The 13597-nt window shown below is 39.7% G+C and overlaps 1 protein-coding gene across 1 annotated transcript; it reads left to right on the forward strand.

The window, feature by feature from the left end:
• The first annotated feature begins 4497 nt into the window (after nt 1-4497).
• LOC143738809 (E3 ubiquitin-protein ligase RNF19A-like) lies at nt 4498-6532 on the forward strand. The gene is made up of 4 exons (XM_077230910.1): nt 4498-4756; nt 5004-5107; nt 5761-5904; nt 6005-6532. Exons 1-4 carry the CDS (start codon nt 4714-4716, stop codon nt 6419-6421), a joined length of 708 nt encoding a protein of 235 aa, XP_077087025.1. The 5' UTR covers nt 4498-4713; the 3' UTR covers nt 6422-6532.
• Nucleotides 6533-13597: the final 7065 nt, after the last annotated feature.

The following is a 13597-nucleotide window of genomic DNA, read 5'->3' on the forward strand; positions in this document are numbered from 1 at the left end:
ATAAATACAAGAGATGATAAAAAACAAACCCAAAAACCCACAAAAAAAAACAATAAATAAATAAAATACACACATAAATGAATAAATACATAAATATAGATGCAAAGGAATGTAAACAATCTTGAGTTTTTCAGTTCACTGGAGTTTCATCTGGAGAAGAAATAGATTTTTTTCTTTAAATATTGTTACTGTATATGCATAAGTACGGTGTGGTGTCAAGTGCAGTTTGCTTTCACTTTGTTCTGTGTGTAGTGGAAACAAGATCCTTGTTCATTTGGTTGGCCAGTGTTTAGATACACACTTTGTACTGTATTCAAATCCCTCTTTAAAAAATTCCACTTTCAAATTGAAAGGTCACTATTCTGTGATGTACATGATGTGATAATATGTCCATTTAAAAGTTCACGTGTGTCCTTACATTTCTAAGGGGGGACGATCGTGCTGTTCCTAGTGTGATACTCAAAAAAAAGTGCTTTATAAACGTAAACTGATTTTTTTAGCTAACATACAGCATAAATGCTTTGCAAAGTGCCACATCATTATAGCCACATAACAACTATAATTACTGTAATTGTTTTATTTTTATGCCCTATGATTCTTGATTATGATACTGATAAAAGGATCAATCTGACTGTTAAAGAGCACTTTGAACCTCACATTGAAAGGTTTTCCAAAAATGCCAATAAGAGACCAGTGTCGCCAGGTTTTGAAGCCGGAGGAGTGGGTATGGACTGTGAAATATTTATAAAATTGGTTAAATTAGTCTTTTTAAAATATATGCAGGAAAAGGAAAAGCTTTATGCTTGAAACAGCTACATTGCAGTGCTCAACATGTTTACTTTTGTACAGTAATCACTTAACTTGATTGATCGCGCCTCTAGTTTACATCAGGCCAGAGTATATTTATACTCACAATATATTCTTATCATGCATTATGGGGAAAAAAAAGCAACAATATTTTTTTGTTTGTGAATGTTGAATCCATGGTTCTTCTGTCTCAACATCTCCACAGACCTCTTTCATTTTGGTTGGTGGTATTGTGTAATAATGACTTGCTCTTATTTTGCTGAAAACAAACTCTGAAAAATATCTCTAATTCTGAAAAAAAACTCTAAAGCGTTCTCACAGCTATAATGGTAAATGGTAAATGGACTGCATTTATATAGCGCTTTCACTGACCCAATGGCCACCAAAGCGCTTTACATATTGCCTCACATTCACCCATTCACTCACTCACTCACACACCGACGGCGGTGTCAGCCATGCAAGGCGCCATCCAGCTCGTCGGGAGCAGTTGGGGTTAGGTGTCTTGCTCATGGACACCTCGGCACTTGGTCAGGTGGAACCGGGGATAGAACCACCACCCTTTCGGTTTGTAGACAACCTACATGAACCACTGAGCCACTGCCGCCCTATAACTGTACACAATCAGCAATCATAATATAGTACGATACACATAGAAGTGGAATGCCTTTGTAATGTTTTTTATTTTAAGAGAAAATAAAGTGTCACGTGGAAAATTTAATATCAGCTGAGCTGTTCTTTTAGAGAGATTTGGGAGCGCTGGGGAATACCGACTTGTATCATCAGTAAACACAAAACAAGTCAAACCACTTTATTGTATTTTCATAAGGAAGAACATTCCACATAATCTAAAATTCCCCTTTGAATACATCATAAAAATGTTATGAGGATGAGTCAGTGTTTTTATTACTTAGGTTGAGAGTGAAACAGAAACTGGAGACAGTATCTCCCTACAGTGCTGAAATGTCTAAATAAAGTAGAATTAGGCTACTAATTATTTGGCAAGTTTTCTAAAGTGAAAAGCGTAACTCTCTAATGCCTGAAGTCCTTGCAAGCTTTTGAGGTTTTTGTAAAGGATTTGAAAAGTAATTGCTTCTGATGGATTTGGTAATACTTCAGTCATTACTAGTGATCTTACAACGATTACAATCATCTCTTTTGATAATTTTTCCGCGTGAGAAATGCAATGTGTGGCGGGAGTGCGTGACAAAAGACGGAAACGAAAACGAGTGACTGTCACATTCAATGCGTAACACTTGAGAGCCCTGTGAAGTGCAAGCTAAAGTCATGTCTAATCGATTTTCAGGAAGAAGAAAGCCCAGTCTATTCCTAGATCAGAGACTCTCCAGAGAAAGAAAAACGTTCCTGTTTACAAAATCAGGCTTATTATGTGACAGAATCAGCTCTTTGGCCAATCCCATAAAAAGCATTATACACTCAAATTGTAATCTTATTAAGAGTGACCCTGTGCTTAGAGAAGTGTTTTCTGCACCTCCACAGATTAGCTTAAAGAGCTCTCGCACATGCGCGATAGGCTAGTACCTATAGTCATATTCCTGCCAAAAAACAGATTACTCGGCTTTACAGACAGTTAAAAGGTACTTACAAATGTGGGTCTTGCAATCCCTGTTCCAGTATTAAAGAAATGCAAACAATTCTGTAATTTCAAGAGAAATAAGATGTATAACATTAAAGCATTCATTAATTGCAATACTTTTAAGTTATCATGTAAAATGTGGATAGTATCGGAGCATAAAAAAATCAATTTGCTAATTGAAAAAAAGCTAATTTGGATTATCCTGTGGCAAAACACTTCCAAAATGTTTCCGAAAAGAATATTCAGGGTGGTGACCTATTAAAATTTCTTTTACAGAGAGAAACATTTTAAATATACGATGTACAGGTAACAGTGTACCCTGGGTCGAATGAAGAAATAGATTTCAGTCCTTTTTTGTGATAATTTTTTCTGTATACATTTGCTTTTCGGATTCAATTTGCACTGACTACGTTTACATGCAGCCAATAACCCGTTCAAAACCGGTATATTGGCAATAACCCGGTCGCGCACGGCCATGTAAACACCGGCAAAAACCCGAATATGCTCATATCCCGGATTTTAAAAACCGGGATATGGTACCTGGGTTACCCCTTTTCTAACCCGAATTTTTGGTCATGTAAACGCGTGTCGGCATATCCCCATAGTAATTTGTGTTCTGCGCATGTTCTATTCGCAAGGAATCTTGGTCTTTTGAGTAGAGGAACTTCTCGGCGCATACAGAAACCCACATGCAGTATACCGGAAGTAAATATGGCGAGACGCAGCACAGCATACTTTTGGAGCGAGGTCAGTACCAGCACCAAAGCGCAAACAAAGGCGATCGCTATCTGCCCCGAACTATTCATTATCCGCGTGCTACTGCTATTTTTGTCTCTGGATACAGGAAGAAGAATCGGAAATTACGCATATTGCGTCTTAAGGTTGTCCACCAGACGCTAACCGTGCGTCGCCGTTTACATCGGGATATTGCAATTCCAAGTATACAGGACTAACTCTCTCTGCTCACGCATGTAAAACGGGTTACGCCCGTTTCACACATACTCCGTTTGCAGTGCGTATGCGGTGCTAATTTTTTTCCGTACCCATGTTAACAGGTTAGATCGAGCTTTCACACTGCACGCGGATGCAGTCCGTCGATCCGTTCCAGTTGCGGTGCGTATACAGCAGTGCAGCGATCGTTTCCGCACCGAGTCTATTTTTGCTGTGCTGCAAACGCTGAATTAAAGGGACAACGCACGGTTCGTGGTCAAAATGAACACAGATTGACCTGAAAATGTAGTAATTTCACCATAAATGCATTTAATTCAATAAAAGGTAGTAATCTCACCATGTATTTAATTAAATACTACTTTTCATCTTTTTACTTTAAGACCGGGGTTTTAAGCAAGGAAAATTACAATTTACCTCAACAAGGACACAATGAACGACACTCGTCTCATTCGTGGAGGTGGAGAAACAAGTTCTTTGTGACATGCAAGATTTATTGTATTAAAATTTAAATGCAAAAGAAAAGGCATGAGAGTCGGCTGTTTTTGTAAATTTTAAGTTTTAATTTAAAATGTTTGCGATTTTAATATAAGTAGGCTACATGGTTAAATATTTCACCACTTGCTTAAGCAACTTAATATACAGTATATAGAAGTAATGCATGGAATTATAGGCCTAGCTATGTTGTTTAAATTGTGTTTAAACATGCATACGTCCATTCAAGTTTGTATACAAAGAGAATCGCAATGCTGACAACTTTTTTTTTTTATAAAAGTTGCTGCATAACTTCTGGATTTGAAATAAAAATAGTGAGTAGCCTATGTGTTTGTGGTACAGCCGCGGATCAGTTCCGCACTGCACTGCAAACGCAGCATATGTGAAAGCACTATAGCGTGTGCTGCTCCTGTACCGCATACGCACTGCACACAGAGTATGTGTGAAACGGGCGTTATTCCTAATGTTTCAGAAACCCGAATAGGTAACTTAACCCGACCATAACCCGAATATTGGCTGCATGTAAACGTAGTCAGTGTAGTCACATAGTGGACTCTCTCTGTATGTGTATGTGTTATCTCGTTAAGCTTCATGTGTCACTCAGCATATCTATAGCCTTCTATGTTTTATTAGTAAGCCTAGAGTTAATTTCCAGCAATAACTTTTTTTTACTCCGGCACTTCAGAATGTTTTTTTTTCAACCCTCGGAGGGGAGAAAAAGAAAGGAAGCGAAAAGAGAGAACGTCCACGCCCCGTTTGCTCAAAGCGAAAGTAAAGTCAACATGTGTTTATTTACTGGGATATTATGCGCGAGTAACTTCAATTTTCCTCAAGTGCAATCCCAACATTCATGACTGAACATAATCAGAATGGCCTGTCGTGTCGATTATGTCCACAGACCCAATGATATCGGTGAGTTTTGCACAGTAGGAGTTCTTATCAGCCAAAAAATATTTTATACTCTGCATGTTGATTATGAGTTAGATTATATTTAATTCCATTTTGATTGAAACAATTGTTCTGCAGCCTACCCTGAAATAGCCAGTTGAAAAGTAGACTATTCATAAAAAAAGGTGCTAAAAATATTCTGATAATATTTGCAAAAATGAAGAAAATCTTTATTTCTGAACTCTGAATTGCTTTTCTAAACTTTTTTCAGATAAAAGTGACAATGACCCAAGCATTTCAAGGGCTAAATTATCGTGCGGTCACGTCACGTCTGCCAAGACTTTGGTGGAAAGCTGCACAGTTCAGCTAAAGAATGTGAGTTATTACTATTTAAGCTAGAGAAAGCCAACATACTGATATTCTACTTAAACTTCTTTGCGTATCTATAACACGAATGTAATTTCTCGTGCCATTTATACGCCAAAATTGTTTTTTTTCGTGCATATGCTATAGGCACTGAAAACCCCTTGGTTAGGATTAGGGTGTGTGCGTGCGTTTTACACGCCATAAAGTGCGTATAGTATGCACGCAAAAACTATTTTTGGCGTATAAATGACACGAGAAATAACATTCGTTGTATAGATACGCATTTTCATGAGATCGGGCTCAAATTTCTGAATCCTCTGAAGAGGAGCTACACGCACCAAACTTAGCTCAGACCTTTAGATGTCTGACATATAGTTTATTGTATCTTTTCTAATTGATCAAACTTACTCCCAAAAATCCCTTAGACTCGTGGATGACTTTTACACAGATTTTGTCTCTATTTGCAGTCTGGAGTACTGACTTAGGATTTTTTATGATGATTAAATGATTATTGTTGTTATTGTTATAACTATGTAGTCAGATTAATTTAGTACAATTATACAATATCTTATCAATTAAACAATTTCAAATGTTCCTGTTTTTTTAGGCATGACATTTTAAAATGTAGATATTTTATATCTCAACAATCCATTTTTTCATAGGGACAAGTGGAACTGAAATGTCCAATATGTATGAAAGTGTGGCCATATGGTGAAGTGAGAACATTGCTTACACACAAGGAACAACTTTATTTTAAAGACACACTTCGGGAAAATGCAGCTAAGAAGAAGATTGATATCAAAGGGGTATAAACTTCTATTCCCTCTTTGTGTTAGTAAACCAAAGCTGTATATTTTGTACCTCGTTTTTACGGTCTCTTTCTCCCCATTGTTCATGCTTGTTTAGTGTCCAGAATGTGGATCTTTCGTTGAGAGAAAACACTCTTCTAACCTCTGCGTTCAGTGTGTGTTCTGCACAGTAAAGACGGGGAAAACACACGAGTTCTGCTGGCAGTGTGGGAGAAACTGGAAAGGGCCTCGACCTCGCACTGATAAGTGTGACAATCTGGGTTGTTCTGACAGTGATTTAAATATGCTAAGAGACTGTAAAATGATTACTTTGACATTTTGTGAAGACAAACCAGTTCAGTGTCCATCCATTCGTGCCTGTCCGGATTGTGGCATGCTGATTGAACACACTGGAGTAGGGTGTAAAAGTATGGCATGCTGTAACTGTACAAGATCATTCTGCTTTGTCTGTCTAAAATCTCCTAATGGCTGTTGCACAGCTGGTGCCGCACCAAGACAAACATCGATTCCTTAGAATCTCAATAATTGACCAAATGGTATAATATTGGGTGTAATGTTTTTTTGATGATAATTATTTGTAATGGATTATGCATGGAAATAAACATGATCACTATTTTGAGTTTCAGGGCTTACAGTTGTGTCTCAATTCTTAAATAAGATTTTTTTTTCTGTCAAAACATTAAGGTCAGATCTCTGAACAATTAGTTTTTTGTTCACATCGGATTTTAATTACTTATTGATTTACATTTTTCTTTAATAATCACTAGGAAACATTTCTCAATACTTGGGTCACTCTTTCAAAACTCTTCACACACTGATAACAACATGAAAAACATGGAGGAACATCACAGCTCTGAACAGTGTGTAAAACTGAACAAGCAACTGAGAATTTTCTGTTTACATGTCACACATTGCGGCAAAAGTATAATATTCATTTTCTTTTTGTGTAGCTACTATAGTGTTGACTTTTCCAAGTCAATTTTTACATACTCTCTGAATCTGTATTTACACAGACAAAACTGACATTCTTGTGCAGTATAGAAAGCATTTAGTCAACAACAAAAAAAAAAACATGAAATTTGTATATAAAATGTATATTTAAAAAAAAAACATGAAATTTGTATATACTGTAAAAAGTATTTCCATGGTGAAAAAGCATTTAAAGAGTTTGACCAGTGTGGCTCACGATGACAAAAACACTTTTTGTTTTGGTGGCAATGGGCAATTTATTGACAGGTTTTGAAGCATGAATGAAATGTTTTGGGTGAGAAACTACGTTTTGAAGTTTTCCCATAGAGTTCCAGCAAACAGTTGTGACAATTGAGCTTACAGTTTAGAGAATGTTAATCACTGTAACTCCGTACACCGCTTTCCCCCCTTAAACCCAAGTAAAGGACTTCTAAGTTAATTTTATTGTTTAGAAATCAAAACTGTTCATCATAACATGGTTGCATCCAAGTCATTTTCTGTATGAATGGCATATTTTATGTATACTTGAATGAATGTATGAAAAGAAATCACTTCAGCTGTTATAACTTCAGAAACTTCATGACTTTTCCAGTAGATGTCGCTGTGTGTTTGTTGTATTAAACTGCGATGAAAGAGAAAGATCTGTGGCTACTGCTGTATGCTTAATTTCATACTGGAATTATTTCCAGGAAAGTTCTTACTATATATATATATATATATAAAAAAAAGATTTGGAATCTTAAAGCTCATCTTCAAGAAATGTGTTTCATGTTACAGCCTCTAGAGTCTATAAAACTATATAGTCAGATGAAGTTCTGTGTCATAACGATTTTGTGAAGGAAACATGTTTGTTTTGATTGTGTCAAAGAGGATTCTGAAAGTATTCTTTGTTTGATTCTATAGTGATGTAATAATCTCCACGGCAACAGCAGCTGAGGAGAGGTGTGTGTGTGTGAGAGTGTGTGTGTGTGTGTGTGTGTGCAGGGGCGCCGCTAAGTGGGGAACGTTTGGACGATTCTAAGGGCCCACACACTTTTGGGATGGATTTTATTAATGGAATGGTTGCGGTACGGGGCCCAACCTCATATTCTTTCATAGGGCCCAAAATTTCTAGCGGCGCCCCTGTGTGTGTGTGTGTGTGGGCTGTAGGGTTTGTAATGACCGGTCTGTTAAGACAAACACGTGCTGAAACTAAAGTTGGGTTTTCTCGTGGCTTTGCATTGTGGATGGAAGGAAGCCTTTATAACGTCAGTGTGGTTTGTTGTCATCGGGTTCTTCTTTAATGAACATGAATGTCCTAAAAGCGGATCGAGTGCACAGATCTCCATCGGCTCGTAGACGAGGGCCGCTGTGATGTGGTCAGCAAAACTCAACTGATGGGAATCACTAAACGCTCCTATGAACACAGATGTTCTTCTGCTAAAACAAGAGATCTGTGATGAGAAGAAACCAGTAGCTCCTAAAAACATGTGGATGGGCTTTTCCTATTTAAGAAAATGTAATTAATAAATTACATAAATTACTCGGAGATTATGAGGAACGCTCAGATGTCGCTCTTTCAGAGTCTCAGCCGTGTCTCAGATGAGAGGATAAAAACAGACCCAATTGAGTCAAAATGAATGTGGAGAGTGAGTTTACTGGAATATTTCTTTAGGAGAAACATCTGAGAAGCATTTGATCTTATTATCCTCCATTTCATTGCATTGCAGTCCAGGAGAGATGACTGAGAGATCTTTCCTTCAGGAAGTGCTTGTTAATTGCAGACAGATGTTTTGTCCTGTGTTTCTAACAGTGGACTCTGAGAGTATAAAGGAGTCCTATAATGGCCTTTTCACAAGATGTAAAATAAGTCTCTGATGTCCACAGAGTGTGTGAGTGAAGTTTTAGCTCAAAATACCCCACAGATAATTTTTTTAAATGTTCACTTTTTGAGGGCAAGAAGAAATGCGTGTGTCTGTCACTTTAAATGCAAATGAGCTGCTGCTCCCGGTACAGGGGGTGGAGCTTCAAGAGCTTGCCCGTGTGTGTGTGTCTGTGTGTGTGTGTGTGTGTGTGTGTGTGTGTGTGTGTGTTAGCAGCTCCGATTACCTCACACAGACACACACTGAAAATTTCAAAAACTTTTAGCCTTTTATGTTCAAACCGGAGTCAGAAAATGATGGAGAGACTCAAGAAGAAGTGACAACATGTAGAAGCAACAGGACATTTCTGAATGAGTAGTTGATGAATTTATGTAGCTGATGTGGAGTTAACTATCTTCTAGTCATTGATTAGCATATTCTGTCATGATAATCTATAAAATGCGTTCCAGGGGGCGGGGTTTATGTAAATTTTAGGGTTTGTGATGTCACTAACCCGTGAAGAAGCTCATTGTATTCTCTATCAGTCGTTTGTTGTAGTCTTTAAAAAGTGATTTCTGTAAAAGCAAATATCTCCCTTTGCTTTGAACTTTGAGCGTTGTAACTTTGCAGAGTGTTGTAACATTACACACTAACTAAAGTTAGAAAAGTGAAATCATAATCAACCACCCTTTTAATTTAATTTATACTATGTGGCAGTTGAATGCTTGAATCTGATTGGTTGACGTTCTAAGTGCTTTTCAGAGTGATTTTCAGGGAAACGCAGGAATAAAGTAGTTCCAGGTTTTGACCGCATTTCAATATCACTTCGCCAAATGATTTCAGTAAATTCAAAGGACCTTATAGCTAACAACAGCAAACGAACCAAAACCCACGACACTGAAGCAAATAAATATAGTAAACAAGCCATTCAAATTATTTCCATGTTTTTGCCACAAAATTACGTGTTATTATGTAAAGCACATACACTCTCTCTCCCGTTCAAACACACACACACATACAGTTACAGTACGGACACACACTCCCACAGATACGTGTTGTCAGCATCGCTCTGATGATTTTATCAGTAAAATAGTTTAGCAACTTAAAAGTTAAATTATGTTTCTCTAGTGAGGGAATAACGCCGCTGTTCTTGAAGCACATAAACTTACATTTTCGATATTAGTAGAGACGCTGCTGCCGAACACTGTTGAGAGACACAGACTCAGGTAATTCACACACGCTTAATCTCTCTCTCTCTCTACTCTCTCTACTCTCTCTCTAGTAATAACTACATTAGTCTGCCATCAATAGCTCAAGTCTCTGTCACAAGCTCTAAAATTACATTTTGGTATTAGCAACAGAGGCGTGGGATGAGATGCGTAAGAAATTAGTCCTGCACACAAGAGCGTCACAAATGTCTTGAAATACATCATCTGAACAATGTCTTGAGATTAAAAAATAATGCACATCACTTCATGCCGTGGCCGCATTACCACCTCGGGTATTTTCTAATAAATCAACAGACAGGAGTGAGTTGCTACAGAGCTTCTAAGGGAACATGGTGGTGGAAAAAAATATGAGATGGGAAAAAAACTAATAAGTCAATCCTCTTGCGTTCGCTTGTGAATCTCTGCGTTCACTCACAAAAACTGTGGCTTGGCCGTTTCACTTTGGTTGTGCATTATTTTGTAATAATTCAACGGCCTGTCATTAATCATTCCTTACACAAAGTCCCCCAGTAGTAAATACTTTTATCCCTGAAGCCTCTGGGGTCTGCGGTGTTTTCTGGGTCCTGGAGGTGTTCTGACGTGCTCTGACATTTGTGCTTATTTCTGTTTCTTGTAACATTTTCATGGCTAAAGTCTTATAACACTGTATTCAGCACAAACTCTGCTACAATAATATGTGAGCAGGCGAGGAGGCGTAAATCATCATGAATATTGATACATTTCACACCTGGGAAGACAAAGACCCTCCCCGATTGGCCCTATCAGGTGGGACTGTGAGGGAACTAGAACAAATGATGAGGAGAGATTACAATAGTTTATTGATTATTTGGATTTATTTACAACACAACATAATCCAAAGACAAAGGACAAGAAGGCACATTATTGAGCACAATGATCTAAACAGAGAGATGTAAACAGTCACACACCTTTGTGCCATTCCTGAAACAGTTCCTGATCACCATACCTGTATTTTCCAAGTTGTTTGCTTCATTTTACCATGGTCATGTTCAGAGACTCGTGTGAATGTTTAAGTCAGTGGACTCATCAGTGGCATCTGGTCCCTGTACAAAAAAACAACAAAGAAAACAACTTTTATAAGAAATAATGAGCAGACCCTGGAAACTGTACCTGTTGTTGCTCTCATACGAATTACTTAAACAGAGAATATTTGTTTTTGATATAATTTACAAAATTTAAAACAATGACTTCAAATTTCTAAAGGCATATCTCTCATGTCTGTGTGGCAAGTATTCGCTGAGTTACAGTTCATTTTCTGTCGCGTTTTATAATGAACTTCACACTGAGAGAGAACGCGCATCATGTTTATTTTCTTTATTTTACGAAAAGCATAAAATTCTGTTTTTATAATGAGTGTACACAAATAAAAGTACACATTTCACAGTTTTGAATGATGTATAACACCTGTATGTATGACAAAAAGTTATTTGAGTCTCTTTTGCACTGATAAGAAAAAAAGCGAGGTGATCGCACTGGCGCAACCGCCAAACCCAGAGGGTTAAAACTCATCTTTAATCACCGAAATGACAAATTTAAAAAAAAATTCCTCGAAAGAAATGCCTTAAAATAGCTTGAATGTAACTCGACACCCTTGCCTCATTTAGTATAGGCACTTCTATATATATATATGCAAATGAGCCCCGCTTCCACTCACTCACAACAACTCAGAGATCTACTCGTTGACGATCACACATTGATCTGATTGGTTACAAGGTAGTTTGCTCTGTGTGTGTGTTTGTGAGTGTGTTATTGCAGTAGGTTGAGCAAACGCAGCGGGTGAGGGAATAATGTGGTCAGGGGCCCAGCGGTGGGAGAGAGAGAGAGAGAGAGAGAGAGAGGAGAGAGAGAGAGAGAGAGAGAGAGATAGAGAATAATATGGTCAGGGGCCCAGCGGTGGGAGAGAAAGAGAGAGAGAGAGAGAGAGAGAGAGAGAGAGAGAGATAGAGAATAATGTGGTCAGGGGCCCAGCGGTGGGAGAGAGAGAGAGAGAGAGAGAGAGAGAGAGAGAGAGAGAGAGAGAGAGAGAGAGAGAGAGAGAGAGAGAGAATAATATGGTCAGGGGCCCAGCGGTGGGAGAGAGAGAGAGAGAGAGAGAGAGAGAGAGAGAGTGAGAGAGAGAGAGAGAGAGAGAGAGAGAGAGAGAGAGAGAGAGAGAGAGAGAGAGAGAGAGAGAAAGAGAGAGAGAGTGAGAGAGAGAGAGAGAGAGAGAGAGAGAGAGAGAGAGAGAGAGAGAGAGAGAGAGAGAGAGAGATAGAGAATAATATGGTCAGGGGCCCAGCGGTGGGAGAGAAAGAGAGAGAGAGAGAGAGAGAGAGAGAGAGAGATAGAGAATAATGTGGTCAGGGGCCCAGCGGTGGGAGAGAGAGAGAGAGAGAGAGAGAGAGAGAGAGAGAGAGAGAGAGAGAGAGAGAGAGAGAGAGAGAATAATATGGTCAGGGGCCCAGCGGTGGGAGAGAGAGAGAGAGAGAGAGAGAGAGAGAGAGAGAGAGAGAGAGAGAGAGAGAGAGAGAGAGAGAGAATAATGTGGTCAGGGGCCCAGCGGTGGGAGAGAGAGAGAGAGAGAGAGAGAGAGAGAGAGAGAGAGAGAGAGAATAATGTGGTCAGGGGCCCAGCGGTGGGAGAGAGAGAGAGAGAGAGAGAGAGAGAGAGAGAGAGAATAATATGGTCAGGGGCCCAGCTGTGGGAGAGAGAGAGAGAGAGAGAGAGAGAGAGAGAGAGAGAGAGAGAGATAGAGAATAATGTGGTCAGGGGCCCAGCGGTGGGAGAGAGAGAGAGAGAGAGAGAGAGAGAGAGAGAGAGATAGAGAATAATGTGGTCAGGGGCCCAGCGGTGGGAGAGAGAGAGAGAGAGAGAGAGAGAGAGAGAGAGAGAGAGAGAGAGAGAGAGAGAGAGATAGAGAATAATATGGTCAGGGGCCCAGCGGTGGGAGAGAGAGAGAGAGAGAGAGAGAGAGAGAGAGAGAGAGAGAATAATGTGGTCAGGGGCCCAGCGGTGGGAGAGAGAGAGAGAGAGAGAGAGAGAGAGAATAATGTGGTCAGGGGCCCAGCGGTGGGAGAGAGAGAGAGAGAGAGAGAGAGAGAGAGAATAATATGGTCAGGGGCCCAGCGGTGGGAGAGAGAGAGAGAGAGAGAGAGAGAGAGAGAGAGAGAGAGAGAGAGAGAGAGAGAGAGAGAGAGAGAGAGAGAGAGAATAATGTGGTCAGGGGCCCAGCGGTGGGAGAGAGAGAGAGAGAGAGAGAGAGAGCGAGAGAATAATGTGGTCAGGGGCCCAGCGGTGGGAGAGAGAGAGAGAGAGAGAGAGAGAGAGAGAGAGAGAGAGAGAGAGAGAGAGAGAGAGAGAGAGAGAGAGAGAATAATGTGGTCAGGGGCCCAGCGGGGAGAGAGAGAGAGAGAGAGAGAGAGAGAGAGAGAGAGAGAGAGAAAGAGAGAGAGATAGAATAATGTGGTCAGGGGCCCAGCGGGGGTCGTGGGGGTGGGGGGGATGGGGGGGGCGGAGTGTACCACACAGTAAACAACCACAGGAAAGATCCAACATCATCATCATCATCATCATCTTGATCCCGGACTTCCTCTTCCCAGATAAACTCTCTCTCCTCAGATGTGAGTGCCAGCAGCTTGAAGAGTTTATCCCAGT

Source organism: Siphateles boraxobius, unplaced genomic scaffold (genome assembly GCF_051911475.1).
Source record: "Siphateles boraxobius isolate OS27281-9 unplaced genomic scaffold, OSU_SipBor_1 153, whole genome shotgun sequence".
Classification (NCBI taxonomy): domain Eukaryota; kingdom Metazoa; phylum Chordata; class Actinopteri; order Cypriniformes; family Leuciscidae; genus Siphateles; species Siphateles boraxobius.

Bases quoted from the DNA above. Each gene is read 5' to 3' on its own strand.
- LOC143738809 (XM_077230910.1), top strand. From the start codon at position 4,714: ATGGCCTGTCGTGTCGATTATGTCCACAGACCCAATGATATCG. The intron at 4,757-5,003 runs GTGAGTTTTGCA...AACTTTTTTCAG, and splicing joins CCACAGACCCAATGATATCG to ATAAAAGTGACAATGACCCA. The intron at 5,905-6,004 runs GTATAAACTTCT...ATGCTTGTTTAG, and splicing joins AGAAGATTGATATCAAAGGG to TGTCCAGAATGTGGATCTTT.